The sequence below is a fragment of the Micromys minutus genome, assembly GCF_963924665.1.
Source record: "Micromys minutus genome assembly, chromosome: 11".
NCBI lineage: Eukaryota > Metazoa > Chordata > Mammalia > Rodentia > Muridae > Micromys > Micromys minutus.
This window is the reverse complement of record NC_137980.1, coordinates 27,233,115-27,255,860: the sequence shown is the minus strand read 5'-3', so window position 1 is coordinate 27,255,860 and position 22,746 is coordinate 27,233,115. Positions and strand designations below refer to the sequence as shown.

Below are 22,746 nucleotides of genomic sequence, written 5' to 3'. Positions count from 1 at the left end.
GCCTGAGCTCTTGTGCTACACAGGCAGGTTTGGTGTACTCTGCTAGTATGGTAGAAGGGGTGACTGCATCAGTTTGAAGAACTGTGCCCCAGCGGCTTGGCTGTCATGCTTCATTGGTGGCTGCAGTGGCATTATTGCTAACTGTACGATAAAATGGCATGCACACATTAGAGGTATTGGGGAAGCAGTCAACTGGGGTACATGTTGTTTAGTCTCAAGTACAGGTTAGCAATTGGTGCTGTTATCAGCCCATGCTCTTCGGCCAGCAGACTTGAGCATGTAAGAGGCCTAGCATGTCATGTTTCTTCCCACTCATAAGGCTAGGTTCTATATTTTAACTCACATTTCAAGTTAATAGATAAGCAATTATGCTGTTACCATATGTCCTTATTTTACTTAGTAAGATTTGCAGTTTTTCAGAATTCTTATTTTATGCTACATCTTGTATTTTACGTAAAGAACTGTCTTTTGTAAAAAATAACTTTTCATCCTGTAATTGGTAAATTAGGCACTTCTGTGTGTGGTTGTGCAGTGGAGACATTGAGAGCATCATCACCATGACAAAGTGTGGTGATCGTCTGCCCACATAGGATGTGTTTGGGCCAGCCGACATCTGCTGCTACCACGTGCTGTCCCCACCCCTGATGAAGGACACGAAGGACATGTCTCCTTTTTATTCCAAAATGCAGACAAACCAGTCATGTGTAAAACCTTGCAGTAACAACCACTTAGCTTTGTTTTTCTTTTTGCATCCACAGTGGATTCTCCGCCTTTTAACATTTCTGTAGCTTATAACTTTGAAAGGCTTAGACTTCTGCATTAGATGGTTTGTGACAAGGATCTCCTGCTGGCTTTGCACCTTCTTTCCACTCTTTGCCCATCTTCCTCAGATCTGCCGCTGCTCCCCTCGTCTTCCTTCTCAGACCACATCACTGCCTCACCGTCTTTTCTGTGGTCCCATTGGTCACCAAATAGGCTTCAGTTATGAACTGAGATTATCTTTTATAAGTAATTGTTGTGTGAGACTTTAAGTCTGTGCTTATCAGCAGATAGGATTTGAAAACTTGAACAAATTGCACCAGAGTTAAATTCGACATTTGCAGAAACAAAACAAAATGGTGACAATCTTTTAAGTAGATTGTTTTATTTTCCCTGTGTGTTTTCTTTTTTTCTTTTTATTTTATTTGTACGAATGTGTGTCTAGTTTAATTTGAGAACTCACACGTGACCATTTCATCTACCTCACTTCTACCTTTCCACCCCACATTCATGACCTCCTCCATTATAATTACTGTTTCATGTAAGTAGCTACATGTGAATGTGCACACACAGTCTACTGAGTCCCATTAGCCTTGGCCATCTTTATGTGTGTCCAGGACTGACCGCTTAAAACTGGACAGTTTATTTGGAATTCCGTCACTGGAGGAAACTGATCCTCCCTCGTCAGCCATTGGCTGACTAGAGTTCTTCATCTCAGGACTGGATTTGTGGGATTTCCTTCTGTCCTTGTTGCCATGTCAACCAGTATTGTCCAGAGGCCAGTATTGGTCAATGAAGCATGTGGCTGGGAGTTAATGGAAGTTTTTCTTATAATGTCTAAGGACACTACCTAGCCGAGAAGTGGGCTTCCTGGTTCTTGGCTCTTTTGTATTTCTGTCCCCTTCTTCTGTGGTGTTCCTTGAGTCTTATTTAAGGGTTGCACTGTTGATGCATCAGTTGGGGCTGGGCACCTCACAGGCACACCCTCACCACACACCTTAAGAACGTAGGTTTGGGAGTTTTTAAATCCCACTTAGCAAAAAAGATTATTTAAGGGATAGTTAATAAAAATGTATAAGGCAAACACAAAAGTACCTGTGGGGTGGGCATAGTTCTGAACCTGATATTCAGGGACACCCACCCTTTGGAAACCCATTAAAGGATTAGGAGAAATCAAGAGTAGGTTGAACAGCCTAAGCAGGGAAGCCACTCGTGATGTGTAGTGAGGGCTGCCCAGGCACAGTGTGGCTGGACACGGACCCAAGCAGGGACACGTGATCAAAAAGTAAGGCATTGGGAGGCAGCAGTCAAAGTGAATGTGCTGATTCGAGGAGGCTGTCTGCTGAGAAAAATCAGATCATATTTTTGTGTTAGTGGGAAGAGCTCAGTAAAAGGGGAGGCACTGGCACTGTGTGTGCACAGCAGAGAAGTTAAGCAAAAATGAGCACTTTGGGTAAAGTAAACAGTGAGGGAAACTCGGATTACGTGCTGAGGCCTGGCCTCCACTGCTTGGAAGCACCCTGCTCTGAGATGACATGGAAAGAATCTGTGGGTGGGTGGGTAGCCTGAGCCTCAGGAAAGTGCTGGGGGGGGAGAGGTGGGGCCGCCAGGTAAGCCACAGTGAAAGCGGGAATTTGAAGAAGAGGAAAAGTGTGGAAAATGAGTGAGTTTACTGTTAAGGGAACAGAATGGTTGAGCATGAATTTGTGGTGTCTGTACCCTGTTTGAATTTTCCAAAGTTTGTTTGCCAGGGACCAGAAAGAAAGGGACTGCATTCACCTGGGCTCAGCCCCGAATCCTCTCAGTTTTAAAAATTTTCTTGCTTATGTCTTTTTGTCAGCTCCCAAGAATGTCTCCTTTGCAGTCGATCACAATTTCAAATTCAGTAGTTTCAAGATGGAGTTTGTGTAAGAATTTCACTTACCCCTAAAGGATTGTGTCACGGCCATATTTAGAACTTTTCAACTTAGCTTTAGAAGCTAGATTTTGTACTGACCTGTCTGGGTGAGATGTAGCATTGTTTCCTAATGTCCTGTAGTTCACTACCTCAAATATGGAAGCTGTCCATTGTTACATTTATTTACATCTATGTTCACAGATGTGGAACAGTATGTTGTTTGTGACACAAATGTACTTTCCCTCCTATTTTAGGGTAAATTTATCAGATAATTAAAGCTTATAGTTATTACTGCGAAGAGATAACTGATTGCTTCAAATGAATTTGCAAGCAACTTGTTATCACTCAGAAAGATCTAATCATATTATATTATATAGCATATTTGTTTTTTAAAGAGAAATCACAGAATCAAAGAGAAACCAGAGACAGTTATCAGGGTTTTAGGACTATTGAGGTTGTAACTTGAAAATATTTTTTATATTTTTTTCCAGTACTGACTGGAAAAAACCAATTTGGGTGTTGAATCCATGGATTTATGTAGTTGATATAGCTGGATGGACATTTTTGGTAAATCTCAAACAGGACAAATACCTGGTTTTAACTATTGAACTATAAAGAAGAAGCTAAATTTAGTATTGCAGTTGGTTTTTGTCTGTACAATAATATGACATGAAAATTGGATATCTTTAACAATTTCAATGGAAATGATCTGGGTTTTAGATACAGTAAAGTTTTTTTAAAAACATATTTAGTTATAGTGTATTCTTGAACTTAATAACTCCAGGCATTGAAATTTTCTTCCTATGCAGAAGAGAAACAGTTCCGGTTTTCAGTGAAACATATATTTAAAAGATCAGAATGCACCAGGACTTTTTAGTTTGGAAACACATATCTAAGTATTTAGAAGTTAAGAACATATTTTAGGCATTATATTACCCTAAATCATTTCGCAGATAATTGCTGTTCTACAAAAGTTGCTGACATTTACAACTTAACTTCATTTCAAAACTAAGTCCTTTACCTTTGATGACAGAAATAATACTACTCAGAAGGAATCCATTTCAGCATTACTGATGTTTCCTAGGAGGCTTTGGGATGCAGGTATAGCCCAGTGGCTGTGGTCTTGCATGTACAAGGGCCTGGGTTCAATCCCTAGTATCGCAAAAGCCCAGCAGAATGAGACATTGGCCTTGGAAATGTATGTGCTCATAGTTGTGTTTCTGCCAGCATCCCTGAGGTCGTCTGTCTCCCATCCTCCACTGGGTCATTCAGGGAGCTGGTAGCTCTTTCATCCCAGCAGAGGTTACATGCTAGCTGATTTCCTAATGATTCTGCGCATACATGATAGATTCTTATCATTCCAGGAAGAAGCTCCACTTCTGATATACTAGACACACACAAGGCTCCACTCTCTCAGCAGACCTTTCTTAACAAAGGGCTTAGTAAATCTATGGGATTTCTGTCCATCAGAGACACACAAGATGAGGAAGATTATTTCAAGGATACTCCATCTGATAATAATTCCAGGCATGAAGATTCTGAGACTTTCTCTTCCCCTTACCTGTTCAAAACTAGTAGTCCACAAATTGATGTACTTTCTAAGAAGAAGAAGACCTGGGCTTCATCCATGGACTTGCTTTGTGCTGCTGACAGAGACATTTCTGGAGAGACTGGCAGGTACCAACACTGTGACCCTGAGACAGTGACAGGACGAACGTCGATCACTCCTAGAAAGAAAGAAGGAAGGTATTCCAATGGAAGCATTGCCTTGGATGTCTTTGGCCCTCAGAAAGTGGAGCCGGTGATCCACACCCGAGAACTGCCGGCATCCTCTGCGGTTTCAAGTGCTTTGGACCGAATTCGAGAGAGACAAAAGAAACTTCAGGCTCTGAGAGAAGCCATGAATGTAGAAGGTTAGTAATTCTCTGTTTGTCTGAGAGATAAATGAATTAAAATATTAAACTGTTCCATCATTCTAAACTATTTCCATCATCAGACCTTACATCTAGGTCACATTGACTCCTGCCCATTTCTGTTCACTCTGATTAAAGCTCTAATCGGTGTGCTACAGAGCCCTATGGCAGGATGCTCCCAGACACCTCCCAGTGCACTTTTAAATCTGAGCTCCTCAAGGGTCAGGCAGCTTCAAGTATTTGCTCTCTCTTTGGAGGCTCCTGATGCTGAGAAGCTGTAGATGACATTCAGCCCATCGGGGTGAACTAGCTGCTATTCACTAGGTGGGCTCTAAATCGCCAGCTTCTAAACCAGGACAGGCCGCATGGTACAAGACAGGCACAGCTGGTGTGAAATAACCTTCAGGATCTTCATTTCCAAAAGCATGGTGTCCATGTGTGTAGATTTAGATGAAGTCAGTGTAGACTTTACATATCTGTGAGTTGAGTGATCTTAACTGGTCTGAGTTATGCCACCTTTAAAATGGACCTGACAAAAATAGATTAATTAGATAATGAAGGTGGTATGGTTAAACAAGTCATTTGTCACATTTTTAATTTGAAGAGTGTAAGATCAACTTTATAAGTTAGATAGCAAGGTCTTACTGCGTTACTTTGGCTAGCCCGGAATCAGAGATAAGCTTGCCTCAGGGTGTGCACCACCGAACCCGCCACATGCCAAGTCCTTATCATTCTGTATTAAAGCTGTTTCCGAAATATCCAAGTCACATCAAAAAGAAAATCAATACATTGAACTGAATAAAGTCATGTTTGAAACATATGGATAGTGACTATTTTGGCATACATACATGCAAGAGAAAAAGTGGATATGTGGTCAAACATACGTACAGATACACACTCATACACAAGGACACACAACACTGTATCATCCTTTGTTGTAGCCATCTGAAAAGTGTTTTGTAATGCCTTCTCCTTAGAGTAAGGAGTACCATACTCAAGGGCACAGCTGTCGTTTGTGTGTGCAGAGGGTGCTTGTTCATGTGTGTGCAGATGCATGTTTATTTGTGTGTATCCCAAGGCCAGAGATCAACCTTGGCTGTTTGTTGTTCCCCAGAGGTTAGCCATCTTTTCTCAAAAAGCCCTCGATTTTTAGCTTTGTGCATGTGTGGGGAGTGTGGGTGTTGTGAATTTGGATGCAACACTCAGAATCTACAGACATCTGATCCTCCAGAGCTGGGAGCCAATACACAGGAACTTAGAGCCCAACTTGGTTCCCAGTAGAAAGTGTGTGCCCATGGCTGCTGGACCATCTCTCCAGCTACCACCTTGCGTTCCGAGACAGGGCTTCTCACCAGATCCAAGGCTCTCTAGCTAATTAGCAAGACCCAGTGGTTTCCTTGTCCTCTCTCATCCCCCATGTCAAGACCCCCCCCCACACACACAGTGCTAGGATTATAAGCCTTGTCACCAAACCTGGTTTTTACATGGTACTGGAGACCAAATTCAGGTCCTTGTGTGTGCACAGCAAACACTGACCACTGAGCTGCCCTTGCCCCCCACACCCACAAGCATCTCAGGCAGTTGTAGTAAAAGATGATTGCAGTATTTTCTTTAACTCAGAAAGTACTAATTAGTAAAGAATCTACAACTATGGAAGAAATAATGGATATTTAATTGGTAATGTGAGCTTGTATGTAGTATGCATCTTGTAAGTACTAGCTAACTTTATGAGGTAATACAGTATATTCTTTACATGTTTGTGTGAGTGCTTCATGTACGTTTGCACACCATAAGTGTGTCTGGTGCCTGTGAAGACCAGGAGAGAGTATCAAATCCCTTAGAACCAGAGGTACAGATACTTGTGAGCTGCCGTATAGAGAACCAAACCCAGGGTCTCCTCAGGAACAGCAAATGCTCCTACCTGACAAACTGTCTCTAGCTTTGGTGCTATGTATTCTTGATCTAAAATGGTTTTGAGTTTTTCAAAGATGGGAGATAAAAGGATAGCTTTGTTCACTCTATCAGTTTTACCTTTGAGAACTGTGACATCCTGTGGCCTAAGAGAAAGGACTGTGCCTCTGGAAATCATGTGACCCCGTTCATTGCTCCACAGCAGCTCACACCTGACCAGAACTGGCTCTGTGCTCATGAAGACAGGCTAAGGACATGAGACAACTGTTAAGTCAAACAGATGAATCTGTTACACGCAACCTACAATAGTGAAGACACACACAGTCAAGATGAATATTTCTAACATTTAGAATGAGCAATCATTTCTTAATGTGAACATTAAAATAAAACCATGCAGCTGGAAATGATAACTCACGATTTTAATCCCAGCATTTAGGAGGGAGAGGGTGGCAGATCTCTGAGTTTGAGGCCAGCCCTATCGATATAGTAAGTTCCAGGCCAGCCAAGGCTATCTAGTGAGCCTCAATATCAATAATAGGTAATAAATAATAATAATAATAATAATAATAATAATAATAATAATAATAATAATAAAACCATGGAGCTGAGATGGCTGAGTGGGTAGGAACGTTAGCTCTGTGTATGAAGGAACAGAATTCATAAAAAGCAAAGATTGTAAGAAGCCAGGCGTGAACGTGCACACCTGTGACCTCATGGTTAGGGGACAGAATCACACAGATCCCAAAGCATGCTGGCCAGATAAGCTGAACCAGCAAGTTTTCAGTGTTGTCAGAAACTCTGCCGTAAGAAAATATGGTGAAAAACGGAAGCATGGGTACCTGTTGTCTTCTGACCTACACATGTGTAGGCACATACCTGCCTGCATGCACTGTACACCACACACACACACACACACACACACACACACACACACACACACACACACAAAAGAAGTAAAGTAGTGATTATATATTGGCTTTCAAGGATTATTTGACTTTGACTACCTATAGCAAAATATATACAGAATGTCTCATGAAGTAGTGCTGTACTTTATTTGACTCAGATTTGCCAACTTGAGTCCAAGCAAGTATTTCCTTGAAGATGCTATATAGCGTTTTTAAACTTTATTTATTCGTATAACTAGCTGTACAAAGGTATAACTAGCTAATACATTCTATTCTACCCAGGTTGTGAAATTTTATCTTTGTTAGAGGACATAAACAAAAGGGATAGCTTTAAAAAAAATTACATGCTTCAAATTGTTTAATAACTAGACATTTTCCATTCTGAATCTTTCTACTGTGACTATTACAAAAGCATTTGCTGTCACTAAAAACCTGCCTGTGTTTTTCCAGAAGATAATTAAAACCTCAATAAACAAAACCTGGGACTATGGGTTTGTTGTGCAAATACTTACATGATCCTGAATATGCCTGTATTACTATATTTGGAAGTAGCAACAACTTACACTTGCTTTACTAGCACATTATTTGTGGGAACATTTGAGGTATAGAATTCAACAGCAAGAATCCTGGCTAGTCTTTGGTTTGGGACTAGCTGGTTTTCAGCCATGCTGTTTCTCTGCAGATGAGGTAATGGACACAAGCTAAGCAAACAGGAGTGCAGCGGATGTTGTAACTCTCACACAAAGAAAGAACAGAAATGAATCCTGTTTGTCTCACCAGATTCTCATGAAAATGGGGGCTTTATGCATGATAAGCCAGGCAGAACAGTCTATGTCACTAATGTACACACTATATTTGTGTATTTCTTCCGTAAATATCCATATTTTAGGGCATCTTAAAATACTCTATTCAGTCTTTTGTGATCTTGAAACTGACAGCTGCTAATGGACTTGGGTAATTTTAGGATTAGATGGCATCTTAGAGTACATCCTTATTCAAACACTGTTTTGGGCTTTAATAGCATACTCAGTATCCCAGATCTGACTGATGGCTGAGCTTTTGTCAATTGGAGAGTGGTTATTTCTATCATGGATTTTCACAGTTCCGGAATTGGAGGATGGTTATTTCCATGGATTTCCACAGTTCTGGCTTGAGATTTTCTATCATTAGTTTACCTAAGGGAAAAAAACTCCTGGGGCTGGGGATATAGTGGCGCACCACACCAGCCTTAGCTTTGATCCCCAGCACCCCCAAGGAAAAATGACTTAAATGATTTTAAACAACCTAACAGAAATGTAATTTCCACATTTACTTTGTTCTGTTGGGTTGCAAGGAGGCTCGTTGACCTGAGAGTCCACACAGGAATCTTCAGCTCTAGCATTTCTCGGTAGACCTGTCCTCCTGAGAGAGCTCTTTACCTCAGTCAGCTCTGTAGCACCTCAGCCAGGACTGGCCATTCAGCTTGCCCGTGGAGTTTGCACCTGCAAAGAGTCTGGCTGTGTTTGACTCTCAGCTCATTGTCCAAGGCTCATACAAATGAATAAATAAAAATGATTTGCTGAAAGAGTTACAGGATACACTTTTGACAGTCATCCTATTTTGAATCTGGGTCTCTTGAATGGGGTTGTATGATTTTTTTCATTGCTCATCCAGATTTCAGGAAGAGACCAGATACATTGTTGTTAATGTTGTTACTGCCTGGGTACTTGGACATTGAACTAATCACCTAACTAATAACTGTATCTCCAAAAGTATATACTTTTTACTATACTGGAACAGGATAGCATTAGGAAAGAGAGTCTGGAAAGGAGACTGGGTTTTGTCTGCAAGCTGCCCTCCTGTGCTAGGGTTGAGACCCCAGGGCAGCCTTACTTTACTGCCATGAGTATTCCATTAAGTGCTACCACGGAGGAGCATTAGGGGCTAGTCCTGGAGCTGCAGCAATCAGGAAAGGACCTGTCAAATGCAGTGGTTGACACTGAGTACTCAAAATTCTCTGGAACTGTGAGAATGTTAGATTCAACAAAGATCCAAGAAAATTACAATCACACCATAAAGATTACAAGTTATCACTGTTAGGGCAACATTTAAACCTTCAGATAGCTCTCTACAGGAAGCCAGATAGAAGGCACAGTTTTCTTCAATTAAAAACCAGTTTTAAATTTGATGGCATATTCTTTTCTTTACTATTAATCTCACTTTATAAAAGGGTGAGCTACAGAGATGGCTCAGTACTTACTTGCTGCTCCTCCAGAGGACCCGAGTTCATCCCCAAATGTGCCCATGATAACACACAAATGCAGCTCCAGTTCCAGGGGATCTGACACCATCTTTTACTGGGTGGACATATATGTGCATAATGCACAGATTCATGTGCACATAAAACACAAAGGCTTTGTAAGCTTTATTATCTTTATTGTTTTCTGTTTGAGTGTTTTCTTAGCATGTGTGCAGTGCCTACTGAAGTAGAAAAGGCTATCAGATCTCCTGAAACTGAGGTTCCAGGTAGTTGTGAGCTGCCACATGGGTGCTGTGAACCCAACCCTAGTCCTCTGCCGAGGCATCTGGTCTCCAGCCCCAGGCTCACATCTTCCTCCCTTTTTGCCAGAATTCTTTCATTTCTTCTTTCTGACCTTTGTCTTAATAGCTGTGAAGTTGTCTGGTTGTCGCAAGGACTCTGACAAATGTCTCTAGTGTAGTAATTACCATTCATGGTGGAGTCTTCACTAGGAGAGAATGATAAGGAAAGAAGACTGTGAAGTTCTGCCGACTGTCAGAGCTACACTGAAGTTTGCACAACACATGACACAGGAAGGACAGAGAAGACAATTTTCTGCAAAAAATGGCAGTTAAAATATTATTTATTTAGTGAACTATGCCATAAGTCTACCTCAAAATAAGATATTGTGCCTTTCTTTCAAGTATTATGACCTCTAGTCCTGGCCCAATGCTGTTGTCTTGACAGCCTTGTCAATAGGTTTCACATCTGTTGGGCAGCTGGAATTCATAAGGACCTATTCTTAATTTTGAAGTTTCGACATTTCATCGGAAAGATTCAGTTTTCAGTCTCTTTCTTTATAATTACATTTAAGAAAAGCAAAGGGATGAATTCATACTGCTCTCATCCCCAGAGAGAGAATTACTGTTTGGCTAACATGTTCTTGCTAATATCAAAATGCTAGTTACAAACTAATTGTTTTCTACCCTATTTCTAAGTAAAATAAAAAAGTAAGTAAACAAACAAAAAACCCACAGATTGTTATCTCAAACCATCCCATGAGGTAAAATAATAATTTTACGCCTCTATTGCACTGGTAACCATCCACAGAAGCTAATGCCAGCAAGCAGGAAAGTTACATTATTCGTAAGTAGCCCATGGATTCTAGATACCAATGACATTATTAATAGAGCTCTCCAGTCACAAGTGGGTATTGTATGTTTAAAGCACGATATTGTGGATGAATCAGTGTTGGTTGGAAAGAATGAAGGGTAAGAAGTGTTCCCAGGGACTGGCACATGGAGTAGGGCTCTTACCTGCAGAAGATACTGTGTGTGCATGCTCTGCAGAAGTGTTCCCAGGGACTGGCACATGGAGTAGGGCTCTTACCTGCAGAAGATACTGTGTGTGCATGCTCTTCAGAAGTGTTCCCAGGGACTGGCACATGGAGTAGGGCTCTTACCTGCAGAAGATACTGTGTGTGCATGCTCTGCAGAAGTGTTCCCAGGGACTGGCACATGGAGTAGGGCTCTTACCTGCAGAAGATACTGTGTGTGCATGCTCTGCCTTTGGAGCTGAGAGCCACATGCGGCTAGACTGCAACTGCTGTGTGCCTGATGCAGCTGAGGAACTGGTTTATCTTTCTGACACAGCCACGTTTGCCAGGGGCCACCATAGTCCAGTGTGCTCACATTATTTTGTGGGAGTCTGGTATTCGAAGCATTTGTGGGGCAGGAGGAGTAACACTTACTCTTTGTTATAAGTCACAATAAACCGACCACAGATATTTCTCTTAATTGATCAAATGGGGAAAAGCAGTTTCAAACAGTAAGGAGCAGTGGAAACACAGACTTTCTTGCATCTATATGGCTAGTAACAAATGTTAGTTGCAGATTCATAAAATCAAAACAATCAAACCCTTTTAGTTCAGAAAGCAAGTATCCGCATCAAATCTAGGCATAGAGCCCTTCACTTGACCCCATATATCCCTCTTCACGTGATACTGTCATACTCCACATCCAAGGTTAAGTTTTGCCTTCCTCATGAACATCTCTCAGGGGCTGCTCGAGCATATTCTACTGATCAGAGCACAATATGGTGCAGAAGACAGGGACCGAGAGAGCACACTAGAGACATAGTCTCTGGTCCCTGGAAGTTACGGCTGATGCATGAGCACAGGCTTATCCAGCACATAATATCCAGCAGGGCAACTGTGTTTCTCGGCTGTCTGATTCTTGAACCATTTCATCTATTGGGGCCATTCTTTAAAGAGGGAGGGCTTTAATCATTAGGAACTAGAAAAGCAGCCGCTGTTGTTACCGTCTCTAAAACTGACGTTGTAATTTGAGTTCTATATTGAAGGCAAAGGAATGCCAAGCTAAATGTGGATTCCCGTTGCTGGAGTTGGCTGAGTGGCACCTTCCATATGTCCGCCGTTGGAGACTGACCATGTGCCAGTTAGAATGCTGCCTTTTGATTATGGGCTGGGCTGGCTTGAATTGATTTGACGTGAAAGCAATCGACTGAAAGAGCCTCGTGCAAGCCCAGAACCATATGCAATTCATACTTGGAGCATGCTGCCTAAACTTTTAAGCCACGGTGTGGTGTTAATGAGCACATGCCATGATTTCAAGCACTTAGTCACTAAGTGTGCTGATGCACTCGCAGAAGCTGTGCGTCTTGGCTCTAAAGGATGAGATGCTGCTTGTTAATTGCCGTTAGTGAAGCCGGTGTCAGTTCTGTTTATGGGATGAAGCTGTGAGTAGAGGTAAAAGATCACTCTTACTGTGCTGAAGTAGCAGGACAAACTCAGGGTTCTCTTTTTGGAAAAAGTACCATATGCACTATTACAAAATATAACCAAAACTCTCGAAGTCATTCTTCTTTAATGGCTATTTTTTCACTGTTTCCTACTCTACAGATGATTTTGGAGAGGGGGTGTGTACTGGCTGGTTTTGTGTCCACTTGACACAAGCTGGAGTTGTCACAGAGAAAGGAGCCTCCCTTGAGGAAATGCCTCCATGAGATCCAGCTGTAAGGCTTTTTCATAACTAGTGATCAAGGGGGGAGGGCCCAGATCACTGTGGGTGGGGCCATCTCTGGGCTGGTAGACTGGGTTCTAGAATGGGCAAGCTGAGCAAGCCAGGGGAAGCCAGCCAGTGACCTGCTTGAGTTCCAGTCCTGACTTCCTTTGATGATGAACAGCAATGTGGAAGTGTAAGCTGAATAAACCCTTTCCTCCCCAGCTTGCTTCTTGGTCATGATGTTTGTGCAGGAAAAGAAACCATGGAGAGACAGAGCGAGGGAGAGGGAGAGCGAGGGACAGACAGACAGACAGACAGACAAAGACAAGCTCTGTTTGGTGACTTTGATCTAGCCTTGTGCCTTTCACTGTTCTTAACACTGTCATGACTTCCAGAACTAAATCTACTGTGTCTGGAAACTAGACACTCACACCCAGTCAAAAATAAAGGAAGTTCTCTGAAAAATGAGATAATCTGGAGTAAATGGACCCTTGTATATCAGTTTCCTCAATGGGGGTTTTATGTACACATTTAATAGGTGATAAAAAGTATAAATCAGCAAATGAGATAGTTTAACACATCGAAGGTGAATCCAGAGCACAGTTTCCATAGTACACCATGAAAATGTAGTAAAGGTAGTGGCCACATGGGAATTTTATATTTTAAATAAACGTATATTTAGATATGCATATTGTAGGCCCATTGCATATGATCACAATTTTTATTCAGAAGACTTTGTAATATTCTGTAACTATGTTTTTAGAAGGATCTTTTGTGTTTTTAAAAATTGGTGGAGGTTTAGGGATATTGTTCAGTTGTTAAGCATTTTGGGGCATGAATGACAATTTCAGTTCAGTCCCTAGAACCCAAACAGAAGCAGGACATGGTAGTGCATATCAACAATCCCAGTGCTGGGAAAGTGGGGACAGGCAGATCCTGTAGGGTCACTGCCACCCAGCCTCTAGGCGCATGGGCATGTGTACACACATACACAAACACAAAATGGTCTGCTAACCAGTTAAATTCTGGTTGGTATTGGGAAAGGTGTATATGGCATTTATATTTTTTATTTTTCTATATATTTGGAAAAATGTCATAATAATTGGGCCTTTTTTCTTAATTACTCAATTAATACTACAGTCCTAGAATCTGAACCAAACCCAAAGTACAAGAATTGCACATTGATATATGGGCAGAAATATTTCCAGTTCCAGTGGTGCATGACTTTAATCTCAGCACTTTTGAGACAGGTGCACCTCAATGAGTTTGTGGCCAGTCTGGTCTATACAGAAAAAGTCTGAGGACATCCAGGGCTATAGAGAAAGACCCTGTCTCAAAAAAAAAAAAAAAAAAAAAAAAAAAAAAAAAAAAACATCAAAAACAAAGATAAATATTAATAGCATTTGGGTCTTTTAAAAGCAAAGTGTTCAGTGATGCTAGGAAGCTTCACCAAAAAGTATTTCTTACCTGCCTACCTCAGACCAGAGCAGAGAATTAAACCTGCATCTTTCTGGTCAGTGCCGACTGAAATGTCTCTGCATGTAGATCATCACAGAGCCAAGAAGTATTGTGGGCCAGGTGGTCTGTAAGTTAGAGCACGGGCCTCTCCATTCTATGTGAGATGGCCTTGACAAAGGACGTGTAATTTTACATTTCTGAAATGGTTAATACTGTATTTAGAGAGGGAAACTTCACGCTTACAAAGGTCAAAGCTTTTTACTTCTGTTGTGGGTCTATCTGGTAAATTGTGGTTTAGAACTTTAATCTGATTACAGACCTTATTTTTTTATAAGCATGGCTGAGTAGAAAATATTGTGTGGGAATTTTAATCTAGTAACATCTAGCATGTTATTACCAGTCAGAGACATGCCTGATTGCACTTGGATGACACTCGGAATACAAGACGCTCACAGAATTAATCCCTTCCATTTCAGCTAATACAGCTCTTGCCATCTTTTGCCTAGTTGCCTTACCAGACAAAGGCAGTGTTCTAGAATGTTTCTAGAGAGCCAGGCCTCCAGCCATATTCATTACATGGTGGGCCCCCCATCCCTACCTGGGTGTGCTCCTGAGAACGAATCTGTGGACAAATTCCACCAAGGGAGCATGAATTCACAGGAAGATCTCAGGATGGTTAAACAGTGGCTTTTGTCTTCTAGGGGTAACTGTGACTGAAAGGAAGGATGAAGCAAAGACTATATGCTAAAGGAAACATAGACACAAAAAAGACTGTGCAAATGAAACTCAGTTTAGTTTTCTTAAAATTGGGCCCACATTGCAGAAATACTTCAGAAGCAGCAACTTCAAGTTACTGAGAAGCTGCTCTGTTCTGAGGTACAATGTTCGAGCAGGAGAATCCTTTCTAGTTGGTTTATTGAACAGGTTCATGGCTCTTTTCTCCCTTGCTTTGTAAGATAGCAGAACTATATTGTCTGTAAGTCCTCTCCTTGGCCTTGCTGGTTTAGCTGTCCTGAAACTTGTAGTTCTGGATTTATGATTTGGTTACTTTTCCCTGGAAAATTCCACAAGATATTAGTATGAGAGGCTGTTAACAATAAAACAAAAGGACTTTGGCGCCACTGAATATAACAGTTCTTCTTTCATAACTATTTAACTTATGTATAACTTATTATGTTATTAAATATAAAGTGGTATTGGGTGAAACTTGTTTTTGTTGAAACTACTGGGTTTGTTTGGCTGTTTGTTTTGTTCCTCCATGGCCCTTTCAAATCACTTTCATATTCAACCAGAGAATTTAAAATTTTATTTCACCACACGACTTCTCTGTAGTAGAATGCCATCATTTACAGAGGAAATACTTCTCAATTATGAAACTTTTCCTATTGATTAGAGTATGATTTAATACTTGTTGACTATACATACACAAGGCTGGACAGTGCACTCACTCATCGGCTAAAGTATGCCTTGTTCTTCAGATGACTATTACCCGTTTTAGTTAGTTTATGGCCAGTTGTCCGCTTTCCTCTCATTTGTTTAAGGTTGTTTCTTGTCTGTCTTTCTGTCTGTCTCCCTTCCCTCCCTCCCCCTCCCCCTTCCTCTCCCTCTCTCTTTCCCAGCTTTTCACTCCTGGTTCCACAAGCCTGGCTCCTATGGTACCATTTAACCACTCCATTATTCATTAACTTCGTTTTCCTTTAATATCTCTTGAACACCGTCTAGAACAAACAAGACAATTGAGCTTCACTAAAATCCATGCATCCCAGGGCCACATGAAGGTTTCCCTGTGGGTTTTGCTGTCCCTCATCACAGTCCCAGGACAATGTGTCCCTGGGATCAGGATTCTAGCCACCACGTACCCAGGACATGATGAGCTCTTTATTACCAGGCAATTCTAGCATTAGCATCTTGAGATTTCCTCTTTATTTGTTCATTTTTACCTTTTTCCTTGCCCTCCAATTCTATTAAGAAGAACATGTTTTCTTTTTGAAGCCTCCTTCTGTGTTTTTTCCAACTCTCCTTCCCCTGGCACATTTCCCATCAGTCTTTCTGACAGTTACCTGCAACTTCAAAAATGGGCTCTTTGAGAACCACCTGAAAGCATGAAGAGTCAGTTCACTGGGCCAAAAAGGCTTGTCGTCCTCCAAACCACCAAACGTACAGAGACAACGTGCACTGCCTTCTTAGTCCTTACAGTCCCTCCTCCTCTGACCTATTTGCTCCGTTTGTGCAATAAACAGTGACTCTTTTAAAGGTCATGTAGCCCTTGTTTTCATTCATTGACTCAGAAAGAGTTCTGTGCTTGCTGTACACTGGGAATATGCTGGATGTAAGAGGAGGCTCATTGCTTCCCTGTGAAAGACCTTATCTAGTGGCTTAGTAAAACACACAGTAAGGATGGAGGCACAGCAGCAGTTAAGTAAAAGGAAATGTCCAGTTTGTGCTTAGTTTACAGAGTAATAAAGAAAAGCTAAAATCACAAAGGAAAGGAGGGGCATTTCAGAAAAGAGAAACGAGGGTGATACCCAGCATGCACTTCCAGGAAGTTCCTAGGGGCTAACCAGCAACAGGTGAAGGATTTGTTTGAAGAAAAATGTTGTGATAAGTTTTCTATATGAATTTAGTTTTTAAAATTTGATACAAATTTTTGTGAAATAAGTTTGGGATTATGAACAAAGCTTTGTGCTTTCATGTAGATTCTCACCAGTGAATTCAAACCTTCAAAATACGAAGAGCCACTGTTACGCGGTTACCTGGAACAGAGGATACAGTCTTTGGGTAGCAACCTGAGGAAATGGGAAACTGTCTTTTGATGGACTCTAGTTGTAAAGAATTTGAGATTTTAAATTAAATGAAAAGAAACCAAGCTAAAGAACTTGGGTACTATGCCCAGATGTTCCCATCTGGCAAGCCCATTTTCTGAATATATGCAGAAAATTGCAGAAAGGAAATTAAGACGTGGTGGATATCGTCCTCATAGGACAAAGGGATGGGACTGAACATGGATGGTGAATACCCACCACAGGGACAGTGAGGATGAAGAACCAGGGATGTGGCAGATCACAGCTGGATAGTGCTCATCACAGGGACAGTGGGGACGAGGAGGGCATGGGACAGAAGTATTTAGAAAGCAGGGTGTGGGGGGCTGGAGAGATGGCTCAACAGTTAAGAACACTGGCTGCTCTTCCAGAGGACCTTTGTTCAATTCTGATCACTCAGGTAGCAGTTTACAAATTATCTGTATAACTCCAGTCCTGGAGGCTATACGTCTTTTTCCAGCCTCCAAGGGTGTCAGGCACACACAGTACACAGATATGCATGCAGGCAAAACATTCATACACATAAAATAAACATTTAAAAGGATTTTTAAAAGCAGGATTTCAATTTTAGTCCACGCTTGCCTCTTAGGCCTTAGCCCCCTAGCAGAGCACACACTGAACACATCTGGGCAGAAGGCCATCTTGACTCCTTTCCCCTCACTCTGGAGGAGCAAACATCCTGTCTCGAATTGTGTAGTTGTGCACTTACCTCTTCTACATAGTAAAGTCTCTTAGACTGTGCTCTTGAATGTTTGATCCCTTATAGTAAGTACCTAACAGGAAACTAGGTGGCATCCTAAAACCTGTCATAAATGTTGCTCCTATACCATCCAGACTGTCCTAAGAGCTTTGAGTGTTTATTCATCTAATTCTCAGGGTAACTGTATGAATTTTACTGTAGCCCTTCCACTTGTGCCTGAGACGCTGGGATCTTGAACTACTTTCTTGCTGGCATTCAAATCTAGGCAGTGTGTTCTGGAATGGTTGCTCCAAACTGGTTTGCAGATAACACAAGAGCCTCAGTTCTCATTTCTCAGATGCAGTCAGTCTAGTGAGTGGCAAATTGAAAGCAGTATATAAAAGTTCTAATCATCCAATATTGAATATGTCCTTTTTAAAAAATGGGTGACATTGCTAATAACGTTCTCATTTTTAAAAATTCTTTTAGAGCCAGTTCGAAGATACAAAACTTACAACAGTGATCTCTTTAGTACTTCCAGCGAAAGTCCTTCTATTATTTCCTCGGAGTCGGACTTCAGACAAGGTAAGATTCATCTGATGCAAGCAAATACCCCTCTTAAGCATCTATTACTGTTTTTTAATGTTATTTAATATTATAGAATATATGATTATACTGTGAACCCTGAGATTGTTACTTACTAGAAAAACCTGGGTTTTAGTTGTGGTGTGGCTCAGCCTTAGTACACACCTTTAATCCAAGAGCTTTCTGCTTGAATGTTGTAAACAGGATTAAATAAAGTCAACCATGGGTCAAGAGGCAGAGAAAGCAACCAGATGATAGAAAGAGAATGTAGGGTTGTTAAGAAAAAAACATAGTAAGAGGGAGTCAGGAGGACGGATAGAGAGACGCACAGGAAGTAGAAGAGAGGGTCATGATGTTTGAAAAAAGTTTTTTTTTTGTTGGTTTGGGGTTTTTTGTTTGTGTTTTGTTTTGTAAGAGACGGACATTCTTGCTGGGATGCCAGCTGAGAAGGAAGGTCAGCTGGGTGTTTCCTCTGCCTCTGAGCTAACAGGCTTTCATACCAAAAAGGCTCCTGAGTCTTCATTGGTAAAATCAATAATTGAAATTTTGTTTAAAAAACCCACAACTTAAGCAAAAGTCAAAATGTTAACATTGCAAAATATTTCCTTTTAAAGTATTCTATCAAATGATAAAATTTTCATAAAACAGTGATGACATTTCACCTTATAGGAAGGAAGTCACTGTCTTTAGAACTTACCATGACTAGCCTAGCATGGTGACACACAGCTTTAATCCTAGTACTGGGGAGGCAGAGGCAGGCAGATCTCCATGATTTCAAGGCCAGCCTGATCTACAAAGCAAGTTTCAGGACAGCCAGGGCTACACAGAGAAACACTGTCTCAAAAAGAAAACAAGAAAACAAACAGCAACAACAAAACTAACATGACCGACCTCAAACGGCTTGTATTTCCTGTCCCTCATTTGCAACTGTGAGTTATACAAGTTACCTTTGTTGATAAGTGCCTGAGTTTTAGATGAGATTGCTTTCATATCTTCATTGCTTCTACCATTATATTTTAATTCATAATTAGTGAGAAAAAGTGAAGCTTCCAAGAGGTTTGAATCCAGCAGTGGCCTTCCTGGAGCAGATGAAACTGGCCAGTCACGACCAAGGTATGGCTTTGGAAAGGCCTAAATGGCTAGTCACAGGTGGTTGGTTTTGGTTTTGTTTGGTTCTGTCTTGTTTGGTTTGGTTCTCATTAATTACAGTTGGCATGTGACTTAAATTGTTAATGCAAATATATCTCACAATCAAGGTTAAGCCATGGTGCTAAAAATGTGAAAACATAGTGAACCTTTGTTTCTAAGTGTAAATGACTGATCTGTACTTTGAAAGACTGGGACAGGCTCAGGTATTTAGTGTGAAGTGGTTGAATGAATAATTACATTACCACCGTGTGAGCTATTAAGTAAGAAGTTAATTATTCACTCACTGGTTGGCTTACAGAGGTTCTCTGGCATATTTATAATGCCCATTTGGGGCTGTGTGTGTTCAGCTTCATACTGAAACACTTGACAAGTTTCTTATGAGATGTTAGTGTCTTTGTGTGCTAGATCTGGGGTGGTTGTGTTACATAAACTCTACTTTGTTGAAATTGAAAGAATGCTCAGGCAAGTGCTAGGTGTATTAATATATATCACAGTCACACGTACACAGTTGACTTGCCTGAACACAGAATGCTGATTTTCAAATTTGTAAAATTCACCCAAGATCCAAAATTGGCCTGAAAGTGTATTTCCAAAGCATGAGGACACTAAACTCACTTTTTACTTCTGATGCTTTTGATTGTAGGAGAATCATCTGGAAATTTTCAAATATTTGTCCCGTAGCTAATGAATATGCCAGACAATGTCCATACCTGTAAACTATTAATAGACCATGTAATCCTAGCTGTGTGGGTAAAGCTGGCATTCATGGCTATGGTCCAGATGGTCATGCTCATATACTAAAATATTACTACTTAATGTCCCACAGTTTTTCTTTCATTTCTTTGGAATATCTATAATATTTTTTTCTTTGTAGAAAATAATTTTCTATGAACATAATGGCATTTTAATTACTACTATGTTATGATAAACTTTTTTATTATTGTTATTTTAAGGCAAGTGGGAGGCAAAGATAGCCTTTCCTCAATATTACATGCTTTCTTGATGAAACCACAACATAGGGATGAGCAGTAAGAAGCCAGGGTTGAATTACATTGTGAAAAACTAAATAGTTACCATCCCCTTTTAGCGTCAGTAGAAGAAGTAGAGATAACAACTAGGGGAAAAACAACAACATTGAGATTGTGTCTTAACTCAGATTTCAGCCTGTTGTTCAAGGATCCATTTCTTCAAAAACAATTAAGTCATCTTGGAAACTGTGTCTGTTTTCTGAATAAAGAATCTGAACCCATGAGTCATGAGAAACTTAATTTTGATTTTCTGAGATTTATGTAAGAAAAATGTGAACATTAGGGCCACCTTAATTTACCAACTCACGTTTTAAGGGTAGACTGTCCTTGGGGACAGAGGCTTGAGCTGGTGCCCGCAGTAACTAAATTAGTAACTATATTATAATTATAAACTAAATTAATTTATAATTATAATAAATTATAAATTAAATACGGGGGGAGATGTCTGCAGCAAGGTGGTCCTAAGGTGTGCATGTGGTGTCGAGTGGAAACTGAACTCCACCTCCTACCCACAGACGTACACAGTGACTAAAATAGCTTTCAAAGCTCCTAGTAGCTCAGGCTTTCCTAGATGTGGGCCAAGGTTCTGGTGGCACCCTCACTGTGTCAGCAGGAGGCCAGGAGCTCCTGATTTTGTTGTGCAGGTAGCACTGCATTTTTACATGTCGCATGCTTCCTTATGAGAAAATCCCCACTCCCTTCAGCTAAGTACACCCGCAGAACAAAGCCAGACAGTGCTGCCGTTTGCTGCGGGGCGGGGAAGACACGAACCAGAAACAGTGAGTCAGGCCGGGCAAGGTGACTCATTTCTCAGCTATCAAAAGTGTCTTTTAGTGAGTAAAAAAGATATCGGAGGCTGCTTGCGAAGGGCGTCTCTCGGCCTTTTTGTGTGCTTCAGCTCATGAAGCAACATGCAGTGTTGCCTTCCCACTGCTTCGCACCTCTCTGCTGCCAGTGTGGAAAATGGCTTTGGTTTAGAAATACTGAACCAAAAATGTATGTTAATATTCAAGTAGGGCGCTCACTTTGCTCTTCGTCTAGTGAGAAGAGTAAGAAAAAGGTGCCTGTCGAGAGAGGGAGAAAGTACTAGAGCTTTAAAAGACACAAGGGTCAGTGCTGAGGGAGGACCCAGGGCGGTCAGGGAGCCTGGCTCTTTACTTTGAGGTCATTCACGAGTGATTAGAGATGGACCTCAGGTTCCACACAAGGACACGAGGAGAACCATGGGAATGGCCTCACATTATCTGGCAGGGGAGGTTGGAGCACAGTAAACAGTTATAGATTATAGAGAATTTGGAAAAACAGAAGCCGTGACTTCTGGAGGCTACATGGTCACCTGCTGAAGAAGAGAGGGGGTCAGAATGTCAGAAGACTCCTTAAATCCACATACCATAACCATGAGTAGTGATGGGGAAAAACCCTGAGTCAGACTGACATCTTTAATGAGTGAAGGGAGTGAGCAATAAAACGGAAAACACCTAGAACACTACCGGGTGTTGTCCTATCTCATGCTTACAGGGAGTAGGCTTTTTGAAAGGAGGTAGTAGGTCTGGAAGCCAAAATAAGAATTAAGCATAGGGGTTGAGGAGACAGTTCAGTGGGCAAAATGTCTGCAGTGCAGGCTCAGGGATCTGAATTCTGTCCTAAGAATTCCTGACAAAAGACAGGTGTGACACATGCTTGGATCTCTGGGGAGCAGAGACAGGTAGATCCAGGTTCACTGGTCAGCTGGCCTTGATAAATGAGCCAAGCCTGGGTTCTGTCCAGAATCTGTCAAGATGGACAGCTCCTAAAGAACAATACCTTAGGTTGACCTTTGACCTTGACCCACATGACCACATATGTACTCACTAAAATAAAAATACAAGAACTAAGCAGAATTTCGTTGACCTTCAAGGCATAGATCTGTAGGAAGAAAACAGCCCTGAAAGTATCATTCCATAGGCAAAACTGACTAACTCTCTCCACTCAGCTACCTCCCCAACAGGAGGGCTATGAATTGAAAATCCTAGGACGCTTCCCATTCAGGCTTGTCTCTTTGAGTCAGCCCTGAACTGCAAACTGCCATCCACCAAGCTGTTCTTCACCACAGTAAAAACCGAGTTTCCCAAAAAGGCCAAAGAACTTAAGAACTCTGTATCAAGAGCAAGAGACTCCATGTGGACATCTTGTGCTTTCTTTTCTTTTCAATGAGATGTGACAGGAACCAGATACAAAGAGCAAATATCAGAACAAAGATTCTCTGACCACTTTCTCTCAGAATATTACAAAAGATTACTCTCATTTTGTCAGGAGCTGGACAAACATACATAATATAATGAGTATTTCATGTAAATAAATATATGATGTATAAAAGATAGTATATATTAGTTCTCCTACTATGTACAACACTGACCTGGGTT

General features: G+C 41.1%; 1 protein-coding gene across 1 annotated transcript in view; it reads left to right on the top strand.

Moving 5' to 3' along the window:
* The window catches only part of PTPN13 (protein tyrosine phosphatase non-receptor type 13), a gene marked incomplete at its 5' end in the record, with an annotated part of 122,866 nt that overhangs the window by 26,827 nt on the left and 73,293 nt on the right, over window positions 1-22,746 (top strand). Inside the window, 3 exons of the mRNA XM_080925731.1 lie at window positions 4,021-4,569; window positions 18,072-18,167; window positions 19,199-19,280. Of these exons, the coding sequence (XP_080781857.1) occupies window positions 4,021-4,569; window positions 18,072-18,167; window positions 19,199-19,280 (727 nt within the window). The remainder of the gene's footprint in view (window positions 1-4,020; window positions 4,570-18,071; window positions 18,168-19,198; window positions 19,281-22,746) is intronic.